This window comes from Hippichthys cyanospilos, chromosome 9 (assembly GCF_059441005.1).
Source record: "Hippichthys cyanospilos isolate Australia breed blue-spotted pipefish chromosome 9, RoL_Hcya_1.0, whole genome shotgun sequence".
Classification (NCBI taxonomy): domain Eukaryota; kingdom Metazoa; phylum Chordata; class Actinopteri; order Syngnathiformes; family Syngnathidae; genus Hippichthys; species Hippichthys cyanospilos.
The window spans coordinates 5,656,717-5,684,659 of record NC_142377.1 but is presented as its reverse complement, the minus strand read 5'-3'; the positions used below and the strand labels follow the sequence as shown (position 1 = coordinate 5,684,659).

Below are 27,943 nucleotides of genomic sequence, written 5' to 3'. Positions count from 1 at the left end.
TCTAAAACGCATTAAGATAGTGGGGCTGGAACACGGGTATTTAATATTTCATAAACCTGCATGTTTGCATCCATATGTTGATGTGCATTTATATTAACGAAACTCAGATGACATTATTATTTTAAAATAAGAATACTGGTTTTATTTTAACTGTTGTTAAAATAAATAAATAAGAGTTACACAATGTAAGCTTGTGTATTGTAAAACTCAATGATGCAGGAGAAAAACGATGCACAATCAGTATTTTTCCACCCTGCTGTTGGCCTTACTAAATGAATTGCTCATTATGTGATGGGAGGGCACCGTGTTACAGTGCTGTCACTAAGCAGTAATGACTATGTTGCATACATAGAATGTGAACTAACGTAGTTTTTGTGTGTGTGTGTGTGTGTGTGTGTGTGTGTGTGTGTGTGTGTTTGTTTTTGTAAGTAGACCAACAGAAATTTCTCCCAAAAAAAGACGTCAGTAAATGAATGTTTGTTATTTTATATAGGTTTGGGATCTGATTTGGTTGTATCTGTCTACAGTATCTTTCTTGAGCAAAGCCCATGTAATGTGTTTGCTACTTACTATAACCTTTTAGCGGCCGAAGTAGTAATGACTGCTGTTCTTGGAATAGGGCTCACTTCATCCCTCAACAGTGCTTCACAATTATGCTCAGCAATGTTTATCACCTTCTACTGACTCTTTAAGTTAACCATCATCATTTTTTTGTGTGTTAAAGTACACCTCTCACAAAAACCCTGGAATATTTGGCTTCCATGTGAAATATTTTAATCAACTGAAAAACTTCCATAAACCTCAGACCACGTGTACCGTAATTCCCCAAATATAATGAACACGTGAATAAGACACACCCTTAATTTTGGTGTCAAATTCTGGTATTTTCTATGTTATTGTGCATAAGACGCGCCAACAATTTGGCAAAGACGTAAAAATTATAGCAGAACAGAGTAAAAATTCATATTTTCTTGTGTTCACATCAGTAAGTCATAAGTTGGTGCACATTTAAGGCGAGTGTATTTCAGATTCCCCACATTGTGAGCAATCAGTGAACACCTCATCCAGTGTAACTGAATGCACTAGAAGAAGTTGTTTTTCTTTTCCTCGCTAGAGTTAATTTTACCATAAATTTCCCAAGTAGCACAGCATCCTTGTCGAATGAATACCTTTCTGTGTGCTCTAACAATTGCAGACCGCTGTATACCTTGCCACTATTATTTGAATAAGCTCGACACATTATAACTTTTACATGAGCCTTTCTTTTTTAGTCATATTCCTATGCGTTAACATAGATGAACTCGGACGGTGGTTCAGTCTGCTTGCTTCTTTAATTGAAAATTCCACCGCAACAACATCAGCCAACGTGAGCTGCTGTTCGCAGCAACGAGCACTGGCTGCTAAAGGCAAAATGATGTCTGCCTTCTTGCTCTTCCCGTTACGGTAATAATTACGGTAAGAATATAGTCAATACAAAAAGGCATATAAAAATCAGCTTATGTCGCTGACAGATCAATCTTTCACGAATGGTGTCCAGAAAAAAAAAAAAACTAAATTAATAATTTAACATTTTTAAGACAAACCCATACTTTTGGCTTTTATTTTTTGGGGAGAAACCGTGTCTTATATTTGGGGAATTACAATAATTTCAATTTGATAAACTTTGAAATAAAAATCATGGCAGTAATATATCTAGTTAATTCAGCACTTAATGCACATTGTCAGCTCTCTAACAACTTGGGGATGAGTGGCACATTTCACAACTATTTTTTCATTTTTTTTTATTTTGAACAATGGCCACTATTATGCCTCTGTCACATTTCTGTCTCTATGTAATTGTCTAAAGACTACATGCTAAGCAGTCAGTTCCTTCTGAGAACATCCTGTATAAAACCTTGTAAACGTGATGATGGACTGCTGCTAGATTTTTTTTTTCTTTTTTATTATGTCAAACTGTAAACAGTAGTTGATTCATGGATTGAATACCTGTTGTGAATTTTGCAATCTACTTCCTTGTTAGAGAACTGCAAATAGCTCAAACACAAAAGCCAACAAGAGCCATTTGGATAAAAATAAAGCCTTCTTCTTTTTACATCATCACATACTTATCACATTTGTACGAATGTGTCTAGCCATCACTTGTTAACTTACTGCGAAGATACCTTTGATTGTACTTGAAAGTAGTTTGATTTTTACATGAAAGTAGAGGTAAAATATGCTATAAATCCAGATATAATGTGCAATTCATTAAAGTAAATTCAAAGGTTATTCTTAGCTTTTGTGTTTGAACACTTCAGTTAAACACGTGTATTCAAAGTGGTAGTGAATATAAGTTTCATCCAAAAATTTCACCCCAAAAGCCTTATATCCCAAACTTTTCATCAATAGTATGTTTTATTGTTATTATGTTTCCTTCCCATTGGATTAGGAATCAGGAAGAAGTCCAAAGTGCCAGGTGTCATGATAACTCAGTTTGAGGCGGAACTTCCAGAAGGAAAGACAACTCCCGATTTTTCTCGCAAACCCATCGCGATTACTATCCAAGAAGGTCAGCTTTTAACTATTCCTGAATGTACTGTCATCTTTACTAATGACTTGTATCATCATGCATCCCAGGAAAAAGCACATTATTTAAAGCCATAGTTGTGGGTAATCCAAAACCCACCGTCACATGGACCAGAGCAAACGGAGAAATCGTTTTCCACCCGGACACTTGCCGGCAAAATTACAATGAGTCGTCGCACGAGCATACGCTGGAGGTACAACACTAATCAAAATGTATGAACAGCACAAAACCAAAACAATTTTCAATGTTAATAAAATAAAAAAAAAAATGCCTCCAGTTTCCCAAGGTGGCCCCAGAGGATGCCGACACCTACAAGTGTTACGCAACAAATGATTACGGACGAGCTGTTTGCACCGCCGTCCTCAACGTTATTGAGGGTATTTAGGACATTACAAGAGTGCCCGAGAGTCTGTATGAATACAATGATAATGAAAAAAAATCTGTTCATTATTTGTTCACAGTGGGCTTCTCTAAAACCAAGGAACTTCAAAAGACATATGGGGATGGTAAGATAAACGACAACGCTCTAGCATTCTCTTTAAAAAAACAAACATTGTGTTGATTAGTTCATATGCTAAACTTTTAAAGAAGACACATTGCTATGTTTTAGGCCTTAGCTTTCATTGCTCTGGAGAAGTGATGGATGACAAAATCTTTTGAGAATCCAACGCATACATTTTTATAGCAGTGAGACGTTTTGAGTCAGGTAAATGCGTTGGAATTTCCTTGCCTGTCATAGCTTATTGCTGGTTTACCCAAATTTTTTCTGTACCTCAGCAACACATTTGGTCCCCTCTTCCTCAAGCAAAGTGCAATCCCCTCTTTTCTCTTTGCCATCCCTCATCAAATTGCCATCCCCTCCTGATGAAAACGCCTTACAACTTGAAGTCATGACAAAGAAGCATTTATTGGTCTGGTAAATTATTGTAAAGGACCCACATTATGTTGTGCTCAAATTAGCCCTAACCACATCTTTGTTTACTTATGATATGACACTGTAAGTCATATTATAAAAACTAAAAAAAATATCTTGATTTTGAATAAGGGATGAAGGGATGATAAATAAAATCTACTCTTGGATTATTCGGCTGCTGTGATTGGCTGGTAACCAGTTGAGGGTGCATCCCGCATACACGGCTCCAACCCTTGCGAGGATAAGCTGTCACGGTGATGGGCAGATGATCAATAAGGGTTGGATAATAATCATTGATAGAATAATCGACAATCCGTTATTAAAATGATCATTTGTTATAGCGCACTTTTTATACTACCTTATTGTCACACGCAAACAGACTAACAAGTGTAGGGGGCATTTTAATGTTCAAAAGTGTTATGTGTAAATAATGCACTTGAAATAAAAAATATACAATGCAATACAAAAGCATTTTTCTGCTGACAAGCAAACTAAAGAGACAGTGCTGATGGAAAATAGTTTCTCTATATGCACAAAATGTATGAAAACAGTGCAAAACTGGGGCCCAAAACCTAATTAGACCAGAGGTGTTCGCTACAGGGACAGACACGGCAACTTGGCTGTTGTTGTTTTTGATGAGATTGTGGCAGTAAATACAACAAATGGAACTGACACTACTGTATCGATCTAATCATGCCAGTATCCATTCTATATTGATACAATATGCATGATATGATTAACATTTGGATCTGCTCACCACTATTTAGTCCTCATGCCCATCAAATGAAATGCCAAAGTGGTAAGGAAAAGTAAAAACAAACAAGCAAACAAACAAAAAAGATTGCTGTCCATGTGTACTTTAGATTACTATCGTGCTGGTCATGACTCTCCTCTTCCCTGAAGCCCTTTACAGCCTCAGGGGGCAAGCAGGCACTTGTGAGCAATGTCTGCCATCTTGTGGATAATGCTAGCGTTATTAAATGACTCAACAAGAGAGGTTTTATTTATTTATTTATTATTTATTTATTTATCTTAATTAAACGAGCGTCATGGCCACGGGTGGGCAGTTGCCCATCAAAGAATTACACATTAAAAATTTGAAACATAAACATATCACTACCTACAATCCTACCTAAAATTATAAAATGTTTTCTAACTTTTTCCAGTATAATGTAACCAAAAGGGGGTACAAGCCAGTTTCTTTTTGTGCCGGTTCCGAGCTCCGATAAATACAAAGGAGTGTGTTAATGAAGCAGAAGAGGTGACTATGGTGGAACATGAAGTAGCAAAGATTAGTAAGGATGAAGAGAGGAGAGCATTGAAGAGGATGTAGAGTGGCAAGGCACTTGGCCCTGATGATATACCTGAAGAGGTATGGAAGTGCCTTGGAGGGGTAGCAGTAGAATTTCTGACTGGGTTGTTGAACAGAATTTTTAGATTGTGAGAAGATGCCTGAGGAATAGAGGAGAAGTGTGCTGGTGCCATTTTTTAAGAACAAGCGTGATGTGTAGAGTTGTGGTAACTATAGAGGTTGATGAAAAGTTGATGAGCCATACGATGAAGTTATGGAACAGAGTAGTTGAAGCTAGACCAAGGGCAGAAGTGAAAATTTGTGAGCAGCAGTATGGTTTCATGCCCATAAAGAGCACTACAGATGCAGTATTTGCTTTGAAGATGTTAATAGAAAAGTAAAGAAAAGGTCAGTGAGAGCTGCATGGTGTCTCTTTGTAGATCTGGAGAAAGTTTATGATGGAGTGCCCAGGAATAAACTGTGATATTGTATGAGGAGGTGTGACAGAAGAGTTCAAGGTGGAGTTAGGACTGCCTCAGGGATCAGGCCCCTTATTTTTTGCTATGGTGAGGACAGACTGACAGATAAGGTTAAAAAGGAATCTCTATGAACTTTGATGTTTGCAGATGACATTGTGATCTGTAGTGAGAGTAGGCAACTGGTGGAGAAGCAGCTAGAGTGGTGGAGGTTGGCCCTGGAAAAGAGAGGAATGGAGATTAGCAACAGCAAGATGGAATGTATGTATGTGAATGAGAGGGACCCAAAGTGAAGATACAGAGAGAAGCGGCAAAGAAGATGCAGGATTAAGTATTTGCAATCAACAGTCCATAGCAATTGAGGGTGTGGAAAAGAGGAGAAGAAGCATGTGATAGAAGAGTTTAAGCTAAAATGAAAGGAAATACCTACAAGACTGTGTTGAGACCAGCAATGTTGTTTAGCCTGGAGACAGTGTCACTGAGGAAAAGACAAGAGGCAGAGCTGGAGGTAGCAGTGATGAAGATGCTGAGGTTCTCTTTGGGACTGACCGAGATGAATAGGGTCAGAAATCAATACATCAGAGGAAAGCTACGTGTTAGAGTTCTGGAAGATAAAGTCAGAGAGGTCAGATTGAGATGGTTCGGTTATGTCCGGAGAAGAGATCGTGAATATATATGTAGAAAGATGCTGAATTTTGCTTTCCCATGCAAGAGTTGTAGAGGAAGACCAAAGAGGAGGTTTATAGATATTGTGAAAGCGGACATGAAGGTAGTTGGAGTTAGAGAAGAAAATGCAGGAGACAAGCTTAGATGGAGGCAGTTGATTCGCTGTGGCAACCCCTGAACTGAAAAGCTAAAAGGAGAAGATGAAGAAACTCCACACAATATCCATCCATCCATCCATCCATCCATCCATCCATCCATCCATCCATCCATCCATCCATCCATCCATCCATCCAGTCGCTTATTTTCTCACAAGGGTTGCAGGTGCACTGCAGTCTATCCCAGCTGTCTTCTGGTAGTAAGAGGGGTACGACCTGAAATCGTTTTCAGCCAATCTCAGTCTTACAATATCCTTAAAAAGAAATTGCATAGAGATAGCTCGATTAAAACAAACAAACAAAAAAACACTCGAAATAAGGCGTCTTTCGCTTACAATCCAGGCTAAACATAGCTTTGTGCATGGATTTTGTGACTTTGATATTCATCCAAGTTCCACCAGAAAAAATGCAAAGGTTAATTTGTGATGAGCAATTACTGTATCAGAAACCTCAAATATTTCTTCACATAATCATATATAATGAAATATCATAAGTATGGCATATTTCAAAAGGCAATTATGGTTGAGTTATATTCATGGCTTTCCTGTCCTGTCCAGAGATACCAGACTTTCTTCGCAAAAAGCTTAAAAAACGGTCAGTGCCCTTGCCATATAGGTTCAACACAACTCCTTTTCAGCTTAGCATTAAAAAAAAAAAGTTTAATCGGTGATTTCTTGTTGCAGCGCTCCCGAGACGGAAGTGCAAGATGAAAAGGTGGTGACACCAGAGGAAAAGATCTGGGAAATCCTCATGAATGCAGATAAGAAAGACTATGAGCGCATCTGTGCCGAGTACGGCATCACCAACTTCCGTGGGATGTTGAAGAAACTGAAGCAGATGAAGCAAGAGCAAGGCGAAGACGTTTCCGAGGTACATGACTCTTTGTATTTCTGGATTGTAAAGGATCAATTTTACTTTTGAAACCATGTTGTTTATTAGGCTCATTTGGAATTGCTGCTTATGATTATTCTTCCGACTTTTAGGGAGCCCCATCAACAAAACTCAGCAATCTTTGCAAGTGTGTGTATCCTGTTGAAATTGTATGTATTTTAGTGGTCGCCAAAACCACACCACCAGTAACCCCTCATTAGTACCCCGATAGGATCCAATTTGCCGATCAACATGAAGCTGGTTGCACATGTCTATCATAACACAAATGTCTACAGAATCCATGCACAAAATTAAACAGGAGTTCTGCCATTTGGGTTTGAAGTGGTAAATTCCTGGAACTCCAATCGGGAAATCAAGCCAATGGGCCCAAATCTGAATCTGGTATTTGGCCAGTCTTTATTATTATTGTACTTAGTTTGAACTGAGCCAGAGGCATGTATTATACTAGGAGAATCTCTTGACAACTGTGGTATGGGAAAAAAAATAACAAATCAGGAATCACTTACATTTAATGTATAACTTTGAGTTACAGCAACCATATGCAAATTCAGTGCTTGTAATGCATTCTCATCACATAACAGCAAACATGAGACAGTGGATATTACTGGTGTGCTCCATATGAATTGTCCAAAATGGTTGGCAGTCCGGGAAATTAAGTGATCTGTTCGACACTAATCTTTTTTTTTTTCGCAATTTTGTTATTATTTTTACTGATTAGGTTTTAATAAAAAAAAAAAAAAATCACCGCACTCTTTACTATAATTAGGTCTTGTGCACACTTATGAGTACTGAGGGCTGCTAAAAAATCATTGTTCAATACACCTTAATTTTGCATCATGGCCATTTGAATTTGATGGTGTTTCAGTTCCACTTTTTGCGATTTCACTAGCTATTGTCATACTAATTTGCCTGTTTGCAAACTCAATTCAAATTCAAAAATATAATTGGAATTTAGGGGTCATTCTCAATCCAGTGTAGAATTTTGTACATCCCTGCAAAAAACACAAGGCAAAATGCATCAAAAAGTAAAAACAATAGTTTACTGTGTACTGCTGTAGGGAAATAATGATGATATTGTTTCAATGGATTCAAACATTCACTTGTGAGTGTAGTAGTGTGTGCGTGCCATGACATATTCAGAGAAGGGATGAATAGGCAGATGATTGGCAACAACATAGACTAATTCAAGCGTCCTAAATTTACCAGACACAGACATTTGGAATCAAGCTGTAGACTGAGGAACATGGATAAGTTGCTACACTTTTTTGCCTTCGCCCTTAAATGTGGACAGTGGTTAGTGTGAAATTGAACTTTCATAATCATTTCCATATTCTACATCAAAAAAGGGAACAAAGGCTCCATCTCTGTCTGCAGCTTTAATTACTACTTGTTTTTTCATACTGTAGTTTGTTTCACACATCAATACTCTGAAACACATCGATGAAGACGATGACGACAAAGCGACAATTGACTTGGACTTGGAGCTCAAAGAACTGAATAGTAAAGTATACCTTTACAAGGTGAGAAGTCAGCCTCCACAATGCTTCGGGGGATTTTTTATCTTCTTAACTCATTCACTGCCAGACGTTTTAAAGCATTTTGAGTGATCTTCCAAAACCCACAGAACTACGTTCTGTGAGCATAAAAGCACCAGCTCCACCAAAAGCAAGAGTCGACGCTCTTCTTTTACAAGATAAAAAAAAAGCATTTTTAAAAGCTTTTTCTTTTCAATAATCAATCAAACTTGTGTTGTTTTCGCCTATATTTGGTTTCTGTCCAAAAAGCAGATAGAACAAGCTTTTTGTGAAAAGAAACATGTCAACCAGAAATGTGACTTTGACGCAAGTATTTGGGGGAGTTTGTGACAACTGAAACTATAAAACAACTAAAACGAAACTGAGAAAGGCTTTTTAAAGGCAAAATAATAATGTATCGGCAAAGGTATAATTAAAATGTGCCGTGACCAAAACTGACTCACCGCATGGAGTTGAACACCACAGGCTCTTTCACATGGCCTTTGCATTTCACACATTAAACGGCATCATCCCAATATTGCAACAACATTTTCTACTAACTACTGTGATATATCTATATGCTGAAACATTCCATGTATAGACCATGTTCAAGTTTTGAGGAACTTTGCAAACTTTTTGACATTCCTCTCCCTCATAAGCAATGTTGTGAGAAGCCAAGATCCATTCTATGTACATTGCTGTGCTGATCTTAAATGCAAAGGGATGCAATGCCGTTCCTCACCGGAATTTGTCCTTACAATGATTAACGAGCCTGAATTTTACAGACAACATGGAGGAAGATCCTGTTCCAAGCCATGCAAGGCAGTGAAGGGTTGGATTCCAGTACAGGAATGTAAATGTCCATGGCGGTGAATGACTTCAATGCATTTCACATTTGATTTTTTTGTGTGTCTGTGTAACAACTGCAGGACGGCGAAATGGTCGCCTTCACAAAAGAAGAATGTGATGAAATAAAGCATTCACTGAAGCAAGTTAGCAAAAAACACGATGCTGGGCTCTACTCCATGGATGTGGAGGGTGCCACTATATTCACTGCTGACTTTAGAGGTACACCTGCTGCTACAGAATAGTAGTGCAACTCAAACTGCATAAATAACACAATCATAGTAACAACCCTCTACTTCATTTTTATTGCCAGCAAAATACTTTTGCACAACAAAGACTCCATTTATTGAACCCAGCTCACAAGTGGCCTTGAGACATTCCTGCAGAGAGAAAATCATTATAACGTATGCTTGTTTTTTGTTTCTATAATTCTTCAGTACCTGATGTCGACTTTGCTGTTAAAATTAAAGAGGTCAAAGCTGATGAAAGACAAGATGCACTCTTTACATGCGTACTGACTGCACCTCTGAGTGAGATCAAGTGGTTTGGCAAGAACGCACCACTGTCAAATGGCGAAAAATTTGAAATCACCGTCTCAGAAGATAAGCTCATCCACAAGCTGATTGTACGTGATTGCTTGCCGTTGGATGCTGGCATCTACGCTGCTGTGGCGGGCATCAAATCGTGCAATGCCTGGCTTGTGGTTGAAGGTGAGAAATAATCTGTGTATTGTGTGTATTTGTTTTTTTTTTCCATTAGTTGGCACTCAAAATCTAATTATTTAACGTTGAATGATTAAGTTGTATTTTTCTAAGATACCACAAAAAACTAGCGCTTAAGGGAGAGGTGTAAAAGGCCAAATATTATGGAAGATACAGGGGGAAAACCGAAAAAAGTGGAAATTTTGTGGTTATTTCAATGGCAAAAACGCCAATATTTGGTGGAATATTTGGTAGGGCCAGTCTTTAACATATAAAGTTGGAACAGCTTGAATAGGCCAAAAAATGTATAAGATACAGAGGAGAAAGGAAAAACTAAAATAAGTGAAAATTGTATGGGTATTTTCACAACAAAATCATCAAACATCTGGTGGAAGGGAGTTTCTGGGAGTTGATATGAATTACTGAAATGATGAGAATGATCCCAAAGGCGAAATGAATGACCAAAATATTTTAAATGTGAAATGGGAAACCTGTAAATATGAATTGCCAAATCTCCCAATGTTAAGCCAATGAGCCTTTTTGGAGTGGAAAACAGGGAATTGTGGGAAAATGGTAAGTAATTGAAATTATAAAAATCCAAGCACACTTTACACGAATAATTGGAATAATTTGAAATAGGAATGGCAAGAATCGGATAAACTGGGAATGAGTAGAAAAGCATCAAAAACAGGCAGATTAAAGTAGAAGAATAACATATGTGTGAAGGTGTAATGATTATAATTTCAGTGCAAATTGGATAACTTGATCTTAACATTAATAGATATGTAATTGTGTCAACTTGCTGATCTTAACTAAACTAAATTCAGTTATAATCTATTAATGCACTCTGATCCCCCAGCGGATAAAGAAGGTAGCAACAAAGGAAAGAAAGTAGCTCGAAAAAACACCATGGCCGGAGGGGCTGATGATGAAGACTTGCTAAGAATCGCCAAGGAGCAGCAGGAAAAGTATCAGAAAGAAATGGAGGAGAGGCTGGAGATTGCCAAGAAGGCTCAATCGGAGCGGGACGCTGCAGAGGAAGCGGCCCGGCTGGAGGCACAGGCAGCTAAACAGCACGCTGCTGAAGCCAAGGCTGCTGCCAAAGCTGCCGCCAAGGCAAAGAAGGCAGAAACTGACACAGAAGAACCTGCAAGGAGAGCGTCCATCAAAGCGGGAAGGAGTGGTTCTGTTACTGCTGTTGAACCATTAGCGGATGCAGTTCCTGATGTGGATGGTGGAGAGCCGAATGAAGACAATGAAGTTGGGGAAAATTCCCTATTCATGGAATCAGTTGAGGTAGAAAAAGTAACAGGTGGAGTTATGGTTAAAGGTAAGTATAGTGCTAAGATTTTGCTCATAATTAACTTTTTACGCACATACCTTGAATATAAGGGTGGAAAACATAGTCTTTCAAAAATAGATTTCACCTAAAAATTCAGAATATGAAAAATGAAAAATTAAAATGAAATACAATAATCAAAGGCTGGCGTGAATTGGGAGGGGCAATCGATGCCCTGGTCCAAAATTTTTATCGTTGACCATTTTAAATGTGTTGTTGATAATGACTGCAGTATTTTGTTGTGAAAAGAAAATGTACACAAATTGAGCATTTGACGTGATAGAATAAGTTGAACAAAATTTAACAAGCCACCTGAAAATAACGGGCAACAAAAGAATAAATAAATAAATAAAATAAAATCAACGCTTTAATCTACATAGTTTAAACCACTGCCTCACCAGCCATGTATGAAGTATCATGCTGACATGACTTTGTAAAAAAAAAAAAAAAAAAAAAAAAAGAAAGAAAAAAATTTGGAGTCTTTTTTTTTCGTGTCCTTTTTAGATATCTGTCTTTTTCATGTTCAAGGTATCAAAACAGGACACAATTAGATGATTGTCAGGTTAAAAAAAGAGTGAATGAGACGTCCCTCTTAACATTTCAAAACACTACCATTAAAATTTAAGTATGATTTGATTTAAAAAAAAAAAATGTAATTCAATTGCATGCCAAAGACTCCTCTTTCTATGACCAACCCGGACTAAATTAGCTCCTTAGAGCTCCTTAGCGTTCTCACTAAAGGTGCATCAATCACTTCAACATACTGTAAAAAAATGGTGTTTGATTTACTCAGTTTTATTCTGTCAGGTGTGTGTACACAATGAAATCACCTTGATCCAGTTGCACATATATATTTTTCGACTAAAATATAGATCTACTTTAAAATGCATTTAGATTCAGATACGTTTATTTAATGCAAACACATGACAAAATGAAATTGAGTAAATTTTACGCAGCACCTTTTTTAGGATTACTTGACAAGACTTTATTTAAATGGTGCATTAGTGCCAACTTGTAGTATCTTCAGAAGTTTCAAATTCCAGAGGGGGGAAAAAATGAATAAATATAATATATAATTGATTTTGCAAACATTCACTATGTACAGACATGACACATTATTCTTCTTGTGTTTGTCTTCAAATTTTAGTGTCATTTCAGAATCTGCGCGGAAAATAACTTTCTGCAATAGTGAATATCATGCTTCACCCCACAAAATAAACCAAAATTGTTAAATTAATGTTAAACAATAAAAAAAAGAAGTATCTGCAATATTTTGGTTTTTCAGTTCAAGGAAAGGTTGGTAAAATATTGGCAGAAAGGCCGAAATTGGTTGTAATAAATAAATATATCTGGACCTGTAGGCATATAGTTGAACTATTTGATATTAGGAAAGATCTGTGAGTGAAAAATAATCCTCTCCTTTTACATTTGTAAAATAAGATCACGTGTGAAATACATATTTTTGTCATGATGGCGAGGCATGATGGACCCGAAACGCAGGGAAGCAGGGAGGTCGATGTACTCAAAAGGATGATTTAATTCAACTCAGAAGCAAAGCAATCGAGAACAAAAAACAGCTTAAAAAGTCAAACACAAAATCTGAAACTTAGCACTTGTGATGTATGGCAGTAAGACACATAGACAGTGGACAATAACCCGGCGCCAATTGAAAGGAAACTGGACACTTAATACGTACACTCACGATCAATAAGACAAGACAAAGCAGATGAACGGGAAACAATTGGCAGAGGGAGGTGAATGGTCAAAAACCCAGAACACAAAATAACAGAAAACCCCCGCTATTAACCCACAACAAACACCAACAAGACTTTTATTACTCTTACTAAAGACTTATGTACATTTTTGGTAGAAAACGTTCTAATTGTATTTCATGTTGTTGTTTGAGATGTTTTTTTTTTGTTTTGTTCTTTTGCTAATTGTGAACTTGAAACAGTCTGTTTTTTCATGGATTTTCAGCATTACTTTTAAAGACAATCCATGCCATCAAAAATATTAATATATCCAGGTGGAAAATATCAATCGACTGTTTCTAAACATGATTGATGTTTCCCCTTATAAAATGATCAACTCAAAACTGGCATTGATGTTGATTTTTGTTGTTACAAGGTGGAAGTAAGTATCATTTGGGATTTTGAAAGCAACTTCACATTAATAAGTGATATGAGAGCAAATAACCCACGAATAATGTTCTGCATAAAGCTGGCATTGATTATCACTAATAGGAAGTGATCATGTCGGGAGAACCGCACAGCCAAAAAGTGAAAACTCTGAAAGAAACGAAAAACATCCTGAAGTGACTGCGGCTCAAGTTGCAGGCAACGAAGACACTGCTCTTGGTAAGAAACATCTGAGGCTGCACACTCTAAATTGTTTCCATGAGCGATAAATTATGTGAGAATGAAAATCAATACAATACAGCTATGAGAATAGGTAGGTATACAACACAATGTCTACAGAGTTGAATTTTAACTTTAGGATCTGAATTATCATATTGTTAAAACACAATCAATTGATTCTAGAATGGATGGATTTTTCTCTAAAACCGCTTTAATAAAACTATTCAAAAAATCCTGACGCTGACTATCCCCTGCAGTTGAATATAGTTCAAGGGGGGAAAAAAAGTCTCCCCTTCAAGAGTGCATGAAAATAAAAGATACAAGAGTGCTGTTTCTTAATAAAGCTGTCATTATCACCAATAGGAAATGATCATGGTGAGAAAACAGCAAAGCAAAAAAGTGCACTGCAGTCAGGCACTCCAGAAAAAAGTCCCAAAGTGAAGTTTGTCGACATCGGAGATGCTGCAGTCGGTAAGAAATGTATAGCACTTACCACAAAGCATTAGTATTTTAAGTGCTATTTAATGTTGAGTAGATGTTTTCCTATCCACAAAATTATTTGACAATAAGAGGCTCATTTAAATGCGGCATTGGCAATGCCATGCATTAACATTTTTGAAATATTCCAACAGCATTGTAGCATTTAAATTCTACCTGTGGTGCTGAGCTGAAATACGTATGGTTTATTAAAACAAAACAACAAAAAACAACAACAACAAAAACAAAAACGACATACATAATTTTTGGGGGGGCTTCGCTGGTTTTTTTAAGGCAAGCTTCATTTTCACGATTTTCCATTCAACGCTGACCTTTCATCAGTATTGATTGGAAAACCGCGAGACTCACTCAGATTGGGCAGACTTTGAAAAAGAAAATGATGTGCATTGAATTAGTCATGAATAGCATGAATAGCAGCTAGACTCGCCATCAAAGATGTGTCACATCCCCACACAATCATGGCAAGTATGACTGTGTGGATATTGTCTCAACAAATAGGTTTCCCCAGCTTTTTATAAGTTTTCTTTTATGCAGTCAGAAAAAACAAAATCAGATTTTGATGCCGTCTTTCTTAAAAAAATATATATTTTTTTTCTTTTCTGCACAACAGGCACAGTAAAGGCTCATATTAGGTCAGTCAATAGATGTAGTTGATTTTGCTTTTGTAGTCTAAATGCAACTCAAACTAAATTGGGATTGCTTGTCAGATAGTTTAATAAAATCATATGACCAATTTGCAATAGTCTTGGCGTGGAAACTGAAAAAAAAGAAAAAAAAAAAGGAAAAGAAACACTTTCCAAAGGGAAGTTTGCAAAAGATGATGCTGTTGCTAAGAGATGTCTGGAGATTAGGACGTTCAATCTAAATTACTTTGCAATTACTGAATTTTGAATACAAATCTCAAATACCTTTATTATATTTATATAAGAACATTATATTTGTTAACTATCAACTTTAGGTTTTTCAATAGAACAAATGATAACATTCAATCAGTCAACGGCTGGCGGTCATGTGCTGAAAATATATTACAATTGTCGGTCCAAGTACATATTAGCCATAACATTCTTTATAAAGATGCAATTTATCACTGTCAATAGGAAATGAGTTTGGTGAGGAAACTGCAAAGCAAAACAGTGAAAAACCTGGGACTAAAGAAAACTGTCCCACAAAGAAAATTATGGACGTCAAAGACACAGATGTTGGTAAGGAATGTCTAAGGTTGCACATTGTCCATTATTTCACTGCCTGTACCTTTTGGGAGAATGTAAACACATCTCAAAGTGGCACCGAAAATTAAATATGTCCCCTCCAAAGGATTTTGCCAACCAGGATTTGGGAAACCTATCGAGAATAAAAAAAGAAATAATGACGATAAGAGCCGATCGCTGAATCAATTAGGAGATGGACAAATATATAACTGCATGCACAGTCGACTCCTGCAAATTATTGTTACGGACCAGCACACGTATATCCCAAATGTTATAACAGACACCCTTTGAAATGCATTGGGTCATACTACCAACAAAGAAAGTCTAAAATTGATTACTGGATATGTGGAGAAACCTTGGATTATTAGACGATGGCAGCACAGAACATTCCTGGAGTGAACGAGATTGATGGTGTTTGTTGTCATGTCTTATTTTGCGGATCCGATCAATGATGTCATTGATAGATCAGCAATTTATGACATAAAACCAATCATTATTTTTGTATAAAATGCAAAATATTTGATGATCTGATCAAGCCGATCAGATGTGTGTAGAGTTTAATGTAAATAATTATCACAAAAGCCTCATATCACAATCATTATGTTTGTCAAGTCTTGAAAATGGTTACCTATGTGTCATCTGTTTGCTTTGTGTGTGTGTGTGTGTGTGAACTTTTTGTCTGTACTTTTATGGATTGTGTCATGAGTTGAGTTATGTTCAAGTGTTCAAGTACCAATTGCATTTTGCCTATGTATGTAATTAATTCCCATTTCAGTAAATCAAACATTGATTAATGATGCAAATAACCCTTTAGTCACTGTAAAGTTTATACATTTATCTCAGCATTATTTAGAGACATTTTTTTTTTATTTTTCTGATAGGGCTGTCTTTATAATTTATTAGCTGTACTAGCTAACATCCACTGACATTGTACTACTCCCGAATGCCAATACTACTTGTGATGTTGATGTTATTTTTTGATGCATACTCATCACTCAACCAGAAACACTTGATTGATAGTACTCATCATGATGTCACCTAAAAGCACAACAAAAATAACGACTGTGATATATTGGTACCGGACCATGCAGGAAATCATAAAGGTGATGAAAGTGAGGAAGAGGAGGAAGAACAGCAGGCAACTGGCAAACGTGTCAGAGTAAGACAAGGCCCTTTAATCGAGGAGACAATCGTTGGTAAGATGGCGCGCAACGCATCAGTTTCTGCACGGGGGAGTACTTTAATGATGAAGTCATTTGATAACAAAATGACTTTCAATGTGTTTTGAGACTTTACATTTAGTGTATGTGCAAACTCTTAATTGAATAAATGACCTTATCCAGTCATTGTCTCTCAACAGGAGTGCATTTCACCTTTGAGTGCCTTGGGGATATGCTAATCAAAATGGATGCACTTGCGAGGGCACCCCAAATAATTACGGCCTTAATAGGCAAATGAATGAAAACATATCGGTGTCTAGTGTGCAGCACGCAATGCATCTACGTCTTAATTAGACCTGATGACGGGAGGTAATGTACTGTTTAATGTGTATGTTTTCACCTCCATTTCATACCGTATGTGCTGTGTTTCCAGACAGTGTGGGTGCATTTGTGCTCTGTGTGCATTCATGTTAACGATCTTGCTTGCTTTTCGCATCTTAATTGAGGATGAATCAGTGTGTTGAGGGCATTTACCTAAATGAACACAACGGCTACAACTGTTTGTGTTCTTTGGACGCAAGCTGTAATGCTTTTGAGCAGGCATGCTCTTTTATCAGCTCAAGATGAAGGACAATTCTGCTGCCTCTTGAACTGTTTTTGCACAGAAGAAGACAAAATTGCACAATTTTTCTTCCACTGGCTTCAGGGTAACTCATCAAGAGACATTTTCAATCTTAAGGATGAAGACTGCCGCTAAAATTAAACGGTGACAAAGACACTCACCTCTTCTACAATAGCCTCTTCACTTACATAAGAACATGAATATAGCATGTATAGAACAAAATAGATAGGAAATACGTCACAATTTGTGGAGGTAAGTGTACTCAAATATGCTTTAAACCCCCATGAAATTAATTCGTTAAATGCATAAAAACAGAATGCTGACATCAGCAGAAATCATTAAGTTTCACTAACTCGCCAGTTGAATAATCTTCAGACCCAGGCGTTCACTTCCACATCGGACTCTCTGACTGCAAAGCCATCATCGGGGAAAAGGCAGAACTTGTGTGTAAACTCAGCAGCGAGGACTGTGAGGGTATTTGGTACAAAGACGGAGAAGAGGTATAAAGTCTTGGACATCAATACATAAATCCTTAAATTAATCAGCATCATTTGCCACTGAATTTGTTTCCAGATCAAGTCAACTGAGGGTATGACCATTATAAAAGAAGGAAGCTACCATAAACTCAAACTTCACAAAGTTCCAGAGGAATTTGCAGGAAAATATAAGTTTGAAGCAGATGGACGAAAAACAGAGGCCTTGGTTGTTGTTGAAGGTAAATGCAGAAGTAATGTTCTGACTTCTAGAAAAAGACATATACATCTATATATATCTATATATATATATATATATATATATATATATATATATATATATATATATATATATATATATATATCTATATATATATATATATATATATATATATATATATATATATATCTATATATATATATATATATATATATATATATATATATATATATATATATATATATATATATATATAGATATATAGATAGATATAGATATATATATATATATATATATATATATATATATATATATATATATCTTCTAAGATATTGTTGACATTTCTTTTACTATTTTAGATCCGCCAAGATTTGACCCAGAGGAACTAAAAACCTTTATCACTCCTGTCACGGTGAAAAAGGGGCACAAAGCAACCTTCAAATTGTCCTACATGGGACGAGAGCCGATAAAAGTTCAGTGGTTCCTTGAGGGGGAAGAGCTTGCAGACGAGGCCAATATCAAACTGGAGACTTCTGACGGTTACACACGCATGCTTCTGATCAAGCTGCAGCGCAAGGACAGTGGTGAAGTCAAGTTGAAGCTCAAAAATGAGTTTGGTACTGCCGAGGCCTTAACTGAACTGATTGTACTTGGTACGTATGTATTGGAAGAACATACAGTGGAGCCTCTAAAGCAGTGACGCCCAAACCTTTTTGCCCCGCCATGATCTACTTATCCAGCACCCAACATGCTGCAATCTATGACCTATAAAAACCAAATAATCTATGATATAAGATATAAGATTTTTTTTCCATGTAGTTCGACGCATTGAGCACCCTTGCTCTAAAGCATGGGTGAACTGGCCTGCAAGGTTTAATATGACCTGCAAGATGATTTTGTGAAGCATTAAAAATTAATAGGACAGAACCCATTAGTCCGCTGTCCCGAATCAACGACCCCCCCAAAAATCTTACTTTTACATGCAATGCCCAGATGAGCAACTAAAAAGGGAAATGACTATTTGCCACCCTTGTGCAAAATAGCTTGCTAATCGTGTCAGTGACATAAAGTGGAACACTTCACGAGCATTCACGTTAACTTCAACATTCTGGTTTAGCGCAGCTGAAATTCTTCGATCGCTCCGAAGAGATTAATAATGGGCAAGGGCCACGTGGGCCATTAAGAACCATATCCAGCTTTGGTTTCTGTTGTATCATAAACAACCCATCTTGTGTTTCTTTTGAATTTTTTTCATTTGTAGCTCAGCAGTTATCCCTTTCATATTCGATGTGACGCCATGATTTCTTCTGGGATTTTCAACTACTTTTCTCATATTTGTTATTTACGTGGGTGCCACCCAGTGTCCCAAATGAGACACTACAGCGTTATTTTAGGCTAAACTTCATTGCACGTTATGCTTTAAAAAGAAGTTGTGCAACCACCTATTTTGATTAAGGCATTTTTCTTCCACTGGACATTTGTTTTTATTTATTTTCATAATCACATTTATTTATTTGTTCGTCCTTTGTGTTCTAAAAAAACACATTTATCCATAAATTATGGATAAATGGAATAAAGATCCTAAAAGGTTTCCGGTCCTTTCTTGCATTTTAAGGACAAGGGGCAATGTTTGGAGGCGATATACTTTGGAGGTTCCACTCCAATCAAATGATGCTAAATATTTACATAGCTCTTATAATTGACATCTCTAAAATTCCTTGACAGATAAACCCAGTCCCCCGATGGGACCAGTGGAAATTGTGGAAGCTTCCTCCTCTGCCATTGAGATCAAGTGGCGACCGCCGAAAGACAGCGGCGGCTGCAAGATAGACAACTACATCCTTGAAAGGCAACAGATCGGGCGCAACACCTGGAAGAAAGTGGGGCCCATCGGTCCACTGGCCAAATACCGGGACTCAGACGTAGACCATGGTCGCAGGTACTGCTACCGCATTAGAGTGGAGACTGAAATGGGCACCAGTGAAATGATGGAAACGGAGGACATTCAAGCCGGAACAAAAGGTAAGCCAACGCTAACATCAATGTATTGCATCAATATTGACCTTCAGTAAATGCCAGCAATCAACAGCGCATTTTGTTAGGTGTAGCATAATTAATCACTTTAAATACGTGATTTGATGGTGAGGATTAAAAAATTCATCCATCCATCCATTTTCTACAGCCACTTATCCTCGCAAGGGTCGCAGGCTTGCTGGTGCCTATCTCAGCTCACTTTGGGCAGTAGAGGTCTTTAGTTATATATTTTACTATTATGACAAGGCATGTAACAAAAAGTTTAACTGTTTTTTTGTTTTGTTTTTTTAAGATCTGAGTGCATCAAATAAAAAAAAAAACAAATTGAATCACTTTTTGAAATATATGAAGAGCAAATGGCGAATTTACAGTACATTACTGAAATTGTCATTCAAATGTATGTGAAATCGATCCATCCAACACTTTTCTATAGTCTCTTGTCCTCACAAGAGTCACTGGCTTGCTGGTTCCCATCCAAGCCATCTTCGGGCAATAGGGAGGAATCAAAATTTTAAAAAAGTAATAGGAGTAAACGTTCTCCTACTGATTTGTATCATATTGAATTGAATCGTGATCTCACCAGGTCAAGCTGAATTGTCGTTCAACTTTCAAATTGAGCTGTCTTTGAATTGTTTCACACGTCGTTTATGGAAAATCATATCGAATCATCTTTTGTGTAGTGATGCAAACCCTAATTAAAAAAACCTAATTATTACTGTTATGAGAACCTGAAATGTTACTGGAGAACTTGGGAAGATTCAGAATTAGGGCATGTCATTCTGATTTAAAGAAAATATTTAAAATGTGTTGACCAATGCAGGAAGCAAAAACTAAAATTTGTCTCGACTGCCAGTTTGTGTGTAGCCTTCCGATTCAAAACAAAAACCCAGTGGATTTCTAACTAAGATGCTGATTGGTTTTGTACACAGCATACCCTGGACCTCCATCGACACCAAAGGTTGTCAGTGCCTTCAAGGATTGCATTAACCTCTCCTGGTCTCCTCCTTCCAACACGGGAGGCACCAATATTCTTGGATACAACCTCGAAAAGCGCAAAAAGGGAAGTAATCTATGGGGTCAAGTCAACCCGCCAGAAGAGATGATCAGAGGTTTTATTATATGTCCTTCAGAAATCACAGATTTCGATGCATGTTAACTTGGATTTTTGTAAATTGTTGTTTTACACCCCCACAGCCAAAGGATTTGCTGTTAAAGATGTGGTCGAGGGAATCGAATACGAATTCCGTGTGTCGGCTATAAATAACTCTGGAGCTGGTGAATTCAGCACACCTTCGGAGTTTGTCTTTGCAAGAGATCCCAAGAGTAGGTGGTAACTTTATGAGCAATTATGTTACAGTCGAACCTCTACATAGTGAACTTCAAGGGTCCGAGGAGAGAAGTTCACTATGAAGAGAGATTCACTTTATAGAGGTTTTCCTAAAATGTTCAGAATTCATTGATGAAATATGTGAATAATTTTTTAATAAATATGTAAATAATTTTATATACGTTTTTTTAAAAATAAATATGTAAATAAATGTACATTAAACAACTTAAGTTGTTTAAACACTAAAATCTAATGCGGTAAAACTAATGTAAAAACATTTTACATTGAACAAATATCTTTATTATTATTCAACAATAGTTAATGAATATATGATCATAATAAAACAGCTCAGTCGTTAGCCAAGAGTTAGCAATTGTAGGATCGACGGAAGCCGCTTCGCCCGACACAGTCTTGCAGACGACGCCGTGTCGCAGTTTGAACTTCTCTAGCCAGCCTTGACTTGCTTTGAACGAAGTGTCTCCATAATGCTTAGCGAATGCCTCAGCCTTGGCCAGAAGCGTAGGTCCGCTGATGGCGACGTTTTTAGCTCGCATCTCCTGAAACCACAACAGCACTGCCTTGTCGACACTCTTGAAATTTATAGGCTTCATGCGCTTTGTGCTTCCACTAAGCTTTCCGCCTTCCACAAGTCGCATTATCTCTTCTCTCTTCTTCAGAATGCCACATATCGCAGCAGGCGAAGCATCGTACTCCTTTGCAATGGCATTCTGCTTCACTCCACTCGCACACTTCCGAATTATGTCGCACTTCTCCTCCAACGACAAAGGCTTTCGCTTCCGACTTATAGATCTAGCATCCATACTTTTCACGGCAGATTCCGACATCTTAGAATTTTCGGAGGGATGACCAGCGGAGAAACGCGTGCGCAGTGGACGGCGGACGAAGTGAAAATGCAAGAGAAAGTCGCGGCGCGCGAGAGCGGCTAGGCAGGGAGGAAATCCCGACAGTGCGCCCAATTTTACAACTTCACAATTTTCGATAAGTTCAGATATTCACAATATAGAGGTAGATGCTGTCAAGGGACTGACTAATAGCATCACTATGAAGAGATTATTCACTATGTGGAGTTTCCCTATGAGGAGGTTTTACATACACGTCAAATATAGCTGTTTTGCAAGGGACTGTAAAGATTCGTTCACTATGAAGAGAGATTCACTTTGTAGAGGTTCACTATATAGAGGTTCGACTGTATTATCTAACACTGACGAACGTAGCATTGATTATGAATTGTGGTTTGCAGAGCCACCTGGAAAAGTCATTGATTTGAAGGTGACAGACTCCAACTACACAACTCTATGTCTGTCTTGGATCAAACCCAAATACATTAAGGGGGTTGCGGATGAAGCCAAAGGATACTTTGTGGAGATCCGTCCCGCAGAGAACACAGAATGGGATCGTTGCAATTCCAACTTGGTAACCACAAATTTCTACACGGTGAAAAATCTGAAGTCACTGGCCATGTACTGGGTGCGAGTGATTGCTATCAACGATGGAGGAGAGGGAGAACCGCAGGAATTGGATAACTACATCCTTGCCATGCCGCCTCCTGGTGAATAACTTTTTTTTCCCATCTTTTCTTGAATAGATTTACAACTGGAATATTGTCTTTATAAAATATAAACATCTGGGCTCTCTCACCTAGTGAGACCACGCTTCACCGATACCAAAATTAAAAGTTTCATGGTGGTGAGAGCTGGAAATTCAGCACGGCTTACGATGAATTTTGAGGTAATTGTCTTAAGAAAAGAGTACCACTTAAACCGAGGAAAGTGAAAACGACTTAATCGGAGTGATCTATTGGTCATTAACTATTTATATACCCTCCAGGCCTCCCCTTGGCCCGAGGTCACTTGGCTGAAAGACGACGTGCCGGTTGGTAAAAAGGTGACAATTAGCAATGCAGAAGGCACTTCGCAGCTCTTGATTCCCTCTGCTGAGCGCTCAGATTCGGGTGTTTACACCATTGTTGTCAAGAACATTGTTGGACAAGAAAGCTTCAGTATTGAAATAAGAGTCACAGGTGAGTGTTGGTGATGAAGGTAGTTGTCTGTTAATAACTGACCTCTTTTGCCTCACTACCAACTTAAGCAAAATGTGTTTACGGTTTGACGACAAAACAAGAACACAGTGAGAATAACGATTGTACTCCTGTAAAACTACATTTCTATTTATTCTTTATTTTCACATTATTTGTTCTATTTATTGTTCTGATTATCAATAAGCATCATTTTGAGCATTTTTTTTTCTTTTTTTTCATTATTTTCTATTGTACATATGGCCTTACTATTGCGTTAGTGTTGGTTAGAGATCGAGTACATGGGCAGCGTTGGGAAAGTTACTTAAAACATAATGGATTTTATTACGTATTACTGCATTTCAAAGTAATTAGCAAGATTACAACATTACTGTATTTGGAAAGTAATGCATTACACTACTAGTGCATTACTTTTATTTTACTCTCACCGACATAACTGGAAATATGGATTAGTCATTCCAAATGTAGTTCATAATGCTCATTACACATCCAGTGGAATGTTGGCTTAAGCCTAAAAACAGCACAAATCATTTGATCTATATTGTATTGTAAACCTTTAAAGACATGACAAGATACAGAATCTTTTTTGTATTCTAATCCCTTTATTACTTAGTTTCACAGCATGGTGATGCATTGTTTATGCTTTAAGCAAAAACAGTTAGTACAATCCACAATTTCAATGTTAATAGTCAAATTCAAGTTCAGTAACATGTATTTTTGTATGCTTCAATTTGATACACATTGACCACAACTACTTATAGACTATTATTCATAACAATTGTACATTGAAAATTAGCATCATTATTGCTAGTTGTGACAAGGATATTGTTAACAAGGTCTCGAAGTGAATCCACTGTGGAAAACCGCAGCATTATCTTGTACATACGACGTAGTCCGTCACAAGTCTCCTAACTTCTTGAGGTTGAAGTGGCATACCTGAGCGAGAAAGTGCTAATTCTGCCTGCTTTGTTTTATCCCCACTCTCAATCCTCCGTGTGTTTTCCTTTGGCTAACTTCACATAACTATGGCACCTCTCCAAACAGTCTGTCAAATTACGGGTGCTTTTTTTGCAAAGTGGACAGCTCTTTAGGTGCCGAGCGCACAAAATGCACCGAACTATTATATTGTTTTTGTCTTTATCTGACAAACTGAAAGTAATGTGCGTATATCCATCTTGCGTGCTTATTGTCCATATTCAACTTTTCAAATGCTGTTGCCGCATTCATCTCTGCTGTAGTAGACACTAACGGCAGCAAGTAAACATTTTGCCGTGGACTTTTGTTCTCCGATCTTGCGGGGAAAAAAACATCACTTTCAGGATAAGATGTATTGTAAAGCATTGCATTACTCTCATTTGTACTGCGTAAAATATTCCTATTCTTTTTGTGTGTAAGATATTACACCACCCCGTTACAGCAAAAAGTAATGCGTTATAGTGATTACTTTTTTTTAATGCATTACTCCCAACACTCTACATGGGGGACTTCAATTTATGCTAAAATTCAAGATATATCACCTCTGTAAGTACAAACCCATCATAAATTTAGGAAAATCTCTGCAAACATTAAAATATGCACACCTGCCCAAGTTATGAGTTAAGTTGATTGTCACAAGAGATGTGGTGTTATACTGCAGATATAGTCTAGATTTTGAAAACCTTTAGCCAGTTTTTACAATTAGGATTATTTGGTAACCTAATCATAAACACAATTTTTGCACAATTTTGAAAAAAAATCATATGGTATTCAAGCATATTGGAATATTGTACATGACTGCTTAGTAGGTCCTTGGTTTATGATGGAATTCTATTCCTATGGGGATGTGGTACCGTATTTTCCTAACTTTAACGTCCCTCGGATTATACAGCATAACGTCAATGAATAGTTCTCCTTTGGAAAATGTCAACATATAGAGCGCACCGATTTATAAGGAGCATTTCTGAACATTCAAGGAAACAAACCAAATGCCACAGATCTAGACGAGGTAAATTGAGAATGCCCTATAGGCGTACTCAACTATTTAGAGTGGAAATATTGTGATTTCTTTTTCAATCCAGATGAGCCAAAACCACCAGGTCCCGTAGAAATGGAAGAAAATGTTCCTGGCACTGTTACCATTTCATGGGAGCCTTCTCCAGATGAGAAGCGTGATGACAGGTTGCACTACATGGTGATGAAGCGAGACTCCAGCAAACGAACGTGGCAAACTGTTGCAGATCATATCTTTAACAATAAGTTTACAGCCTGCAACATAATGCCGGGCAGAGAGTACAAGTTCCGTGTTTATGCAAAGAATGACATGGGTTCCTCTGAACCCTCTGAATCACCAAAATGGCTGGTACCAGTCAAGAAAGGTAAGCACTAGCAGAATTTCGTAAAACGTTAGCATTTGAAATCATTCACATCTATGCTTTAATTCTTCAGAGAAGTTCATAGTGAATATACCGGAATCCAAAACCTGTGATCTCCAGTGCCCCCCAAAGTTCCTTGTTCCGCTGAAAATGCACACGGCTCCCCAAGGATACGAATGCTTCATGAGCTGTGCTTTAAAGGGGGATCCAACACCTCATGTCACATGGCTTCGCGACAATATTAGCCTGAATACCAACACCAATTACTACATAACTAACACCTGCGGAGTCTGCTCTCTGCTCATACTGAGAGTTGGATCCAAAGATACCGGAGAGTACAAAGTGGTAGCAGAAAACCCCATGGGGAGAGCAGAGTGCTCTACCAGGTTGACGGTTAGGGGTAAGTGTTTACCAGTAGATGTTTACACATTACATGGTTGTTTCAGAAAAAAAAAACAAATCTCAACACGTCTTATCTATTTTTTGTTTCAGAGTAGACAAAAACAATACAGAAGATGCAGGACCTGCGACCAGAAACAAAAGTCAAAGCTGTCACTTGCATGAAATTATTGCTGTTCTTCGGTGATGAAACCCCCCCCCCCCCTTTTTTTTTTTAATTAAGTCTCGTGTATTCAACACTAAACTTTTCTAATTGTCAAATTCAGGGTAAAATAAATCAATCAATAATGACTTCATACTGACTTAATTTACTTTTGAGTTACTGATAAAAATACAAACTTTCAGTGGACGTGACTTTTTGGGGATTTACAAAATAACAACATTAGTTTGTGGCTTTTTTTTCAAAGCAGCCAAAAACTTGTAATCGAAGTGTATGAAAATCAGATAAGTAGACGATGAACACCATTGCTATGGACTTTTCCAATCGACAAGGGAGCTAGCACGTCCCTGTGAAGCTGAAAACAAACAAACCGGAGTCCTTTGTCCAATGTCATTCAACAATGAGTTATATAGTTACATACGTAGATTATTAATACAGCAATGTTACCCCTCCAGCATTGATACTTACACACACCTGTAAACATATATATATATATATATATATATATATATATATATATATATATATATATATATATATATATATATATATATATATATACATCATATTATCAAGAAAAAGTTTCATACAAGGATAATCTACTAATGTTTCAGATGACCCAATTGTACCTTGCATGTCTGACAGCAGTAATTTAAATATATTTGTGTTGAATGCATTCTAATCATAGCTGACGAAATTGATTAAATCCCAAAGTCCCAATCAACTAGCATGACTTCCTTTTGAGCTTAATGTAAATAAAATATTTTGACTGGCAATCGTGTTGTTGTTGTTTTTTTTTTTTTTTTGAAGCAACATGATCAGCATTATAGAGACATTACCAAATTACAATTAAAGTATTTCCACAAATAGTGGCCCATCCTCTAGCAGTCGCCATGCCCCCAATTAGTAATCGGATGCGTCCCCCAACACATACGTCAAAAATTTAACAGCTGATCTTATTTTAGCTCCAAAACAGCAGGTCCTAAGCATAAATAGTCTCTCAGATGATTGAAAGTAATGATGGAGTCTTACCACATGTGCAGTAGAGGTATAAGATTTGTATTTGACATTTTTGTGTTGATCAATACCAAGTATATACTGCCCCCAGTATTGAAAGACACAAAGTACTTTTCATAAAATACTTTTTAACCCTTCTGTTATGTTCCAATGTCAAATTGAACACTTTAAAGTTTGAAAGTCTAGAAAATGTAGTTTCAAGATTTTTTTTTTCAGTATGAAACTTTACATAACTACCTTAGTATAAATCAATAAATAGTATGAAAATAGTTCATCTTAGATATTAGTAACCACCTGCTACATATTTATATAACATGGATACTGTTAGAATCAATATGACCATTTAGTCAAACTGGAGGTAAAAATGTGTCTAAAATATCCATTCCTTTTTTTTTTTAGACATCTTTCACACACTCTCTCTCTCTCTCTCTCACACACACACAAACAGACCACAAACACACATTATATCACCGCTACAAGTGTTATGACAATGAGAAGCGTGTAGGTTCTTGCAAGACTTCACCCAAATTCAACACTCAACAGGGGAGGGGTAAAACCTACAAGAGATTCTGTGCAATGGAGTCCTCTCAAAATATCACTCTGTCAGGAAAATCTTTGCAGAATGAGCATCAGAAGCGTAATAATAACAGTGCAGGAGGCTCGAGAATCTAGTATTGATCATGACACTGAAATGTGTGCCTGA

The 27,943-nt window shown here is 37.3% G+C and overlaps 1 protein-coding gene across 1 annotated transcript in view; it reads left to right on the top strand.

The window, feature by feature from the left end:
* Positions 1–26,685, top strand: part of LOC148418623 (immunoglobulin-like and fibronectin type III domain-containing protein 1) — a 35,325-nt gene extending 8,640 nt beyond the window's left edge. Inside the window, exons 3-27 of the mRNA XM_088422767.1 lie at positions 2,429–2,548; positions 2,617–2,759; positions 2,844–2,943; positions 3,028–3,072; positions 6,625–6,665; positions 6,761–6,937; positions 8,365–8,478; positions 9,402–9,540; positions 9,756–10,028; positions 10,879–11,202; positions 11,260–11,349; positions 15,311–15,415; positions 16,513–16,617; positions 17,579–17,703; positions 17,777–17,918; positions 18,256–18,549; positions 19,622–19,918; positions 20,860–21,039; positions 21,125–21,253; positions 22,519–22,827; positions 22,921–23,006; positions 23,106–23,298; positions 25,371–25,667; positions 25,738–26,064; positions 26,157–26,685. Coding sequence (XP_088278893.1) covers positions 2,429–2,548; positions 2,617–2,759; positions 2,844–2,943; positions 3,028–3,072; positions 6,625–6,665; positions 6,761–6,937; positions 8,365–8,478; positions 9,402–9,540; positions 9,756–10,028; positions 10,879–11,202; positions 11,260–11,349; positions 15,311–15,415; positions 16,513–16,617; positions 17,579–17,703; positions 17,777–17,918; positions 18,256–18,549; positions 19,622–19,918; positions 20,860–21,039; positions 21,125–21,253; positions 22,519–22,827; positions 22,921–23,006; positions 23,106–23,298; positions 25,371–25,667; positions 25,738–26,064; positions 26,157–26,161 — 4,160 coding nt within the window. The 3' untranslated portion in view covers positions 26,162–26,685. The remainder of the gene's footprint in view (positions 1–2,428; positions 2,549–2,616; positions 2,760–2,843; positions 2,944–3,027; positions 3,073–6,624; positions 6,666–6,760; positions 6,938–8,364; positions 8,479–9,401; positions 9,541–9,755; positions 10,029–10,878; positions 11,203–11,259; positions 11,350–15,310; positions 15,416–16,512; positions 16,618–17,578; positions 17,704–17,776; positions 17,919–18,255; positions 18,550–19,621; positions 19,919–20,859; positions 21,040–21,124; positions 21,254–22,518; positions 22,828–22,920; positions 23,007–23,105; positions 23,299–25,370; positions 25,668–25,737; positions 26,065–26,156) is intronic.
* Positions 26,686–27,943: the final 1,258 nt, after the last annotated feature.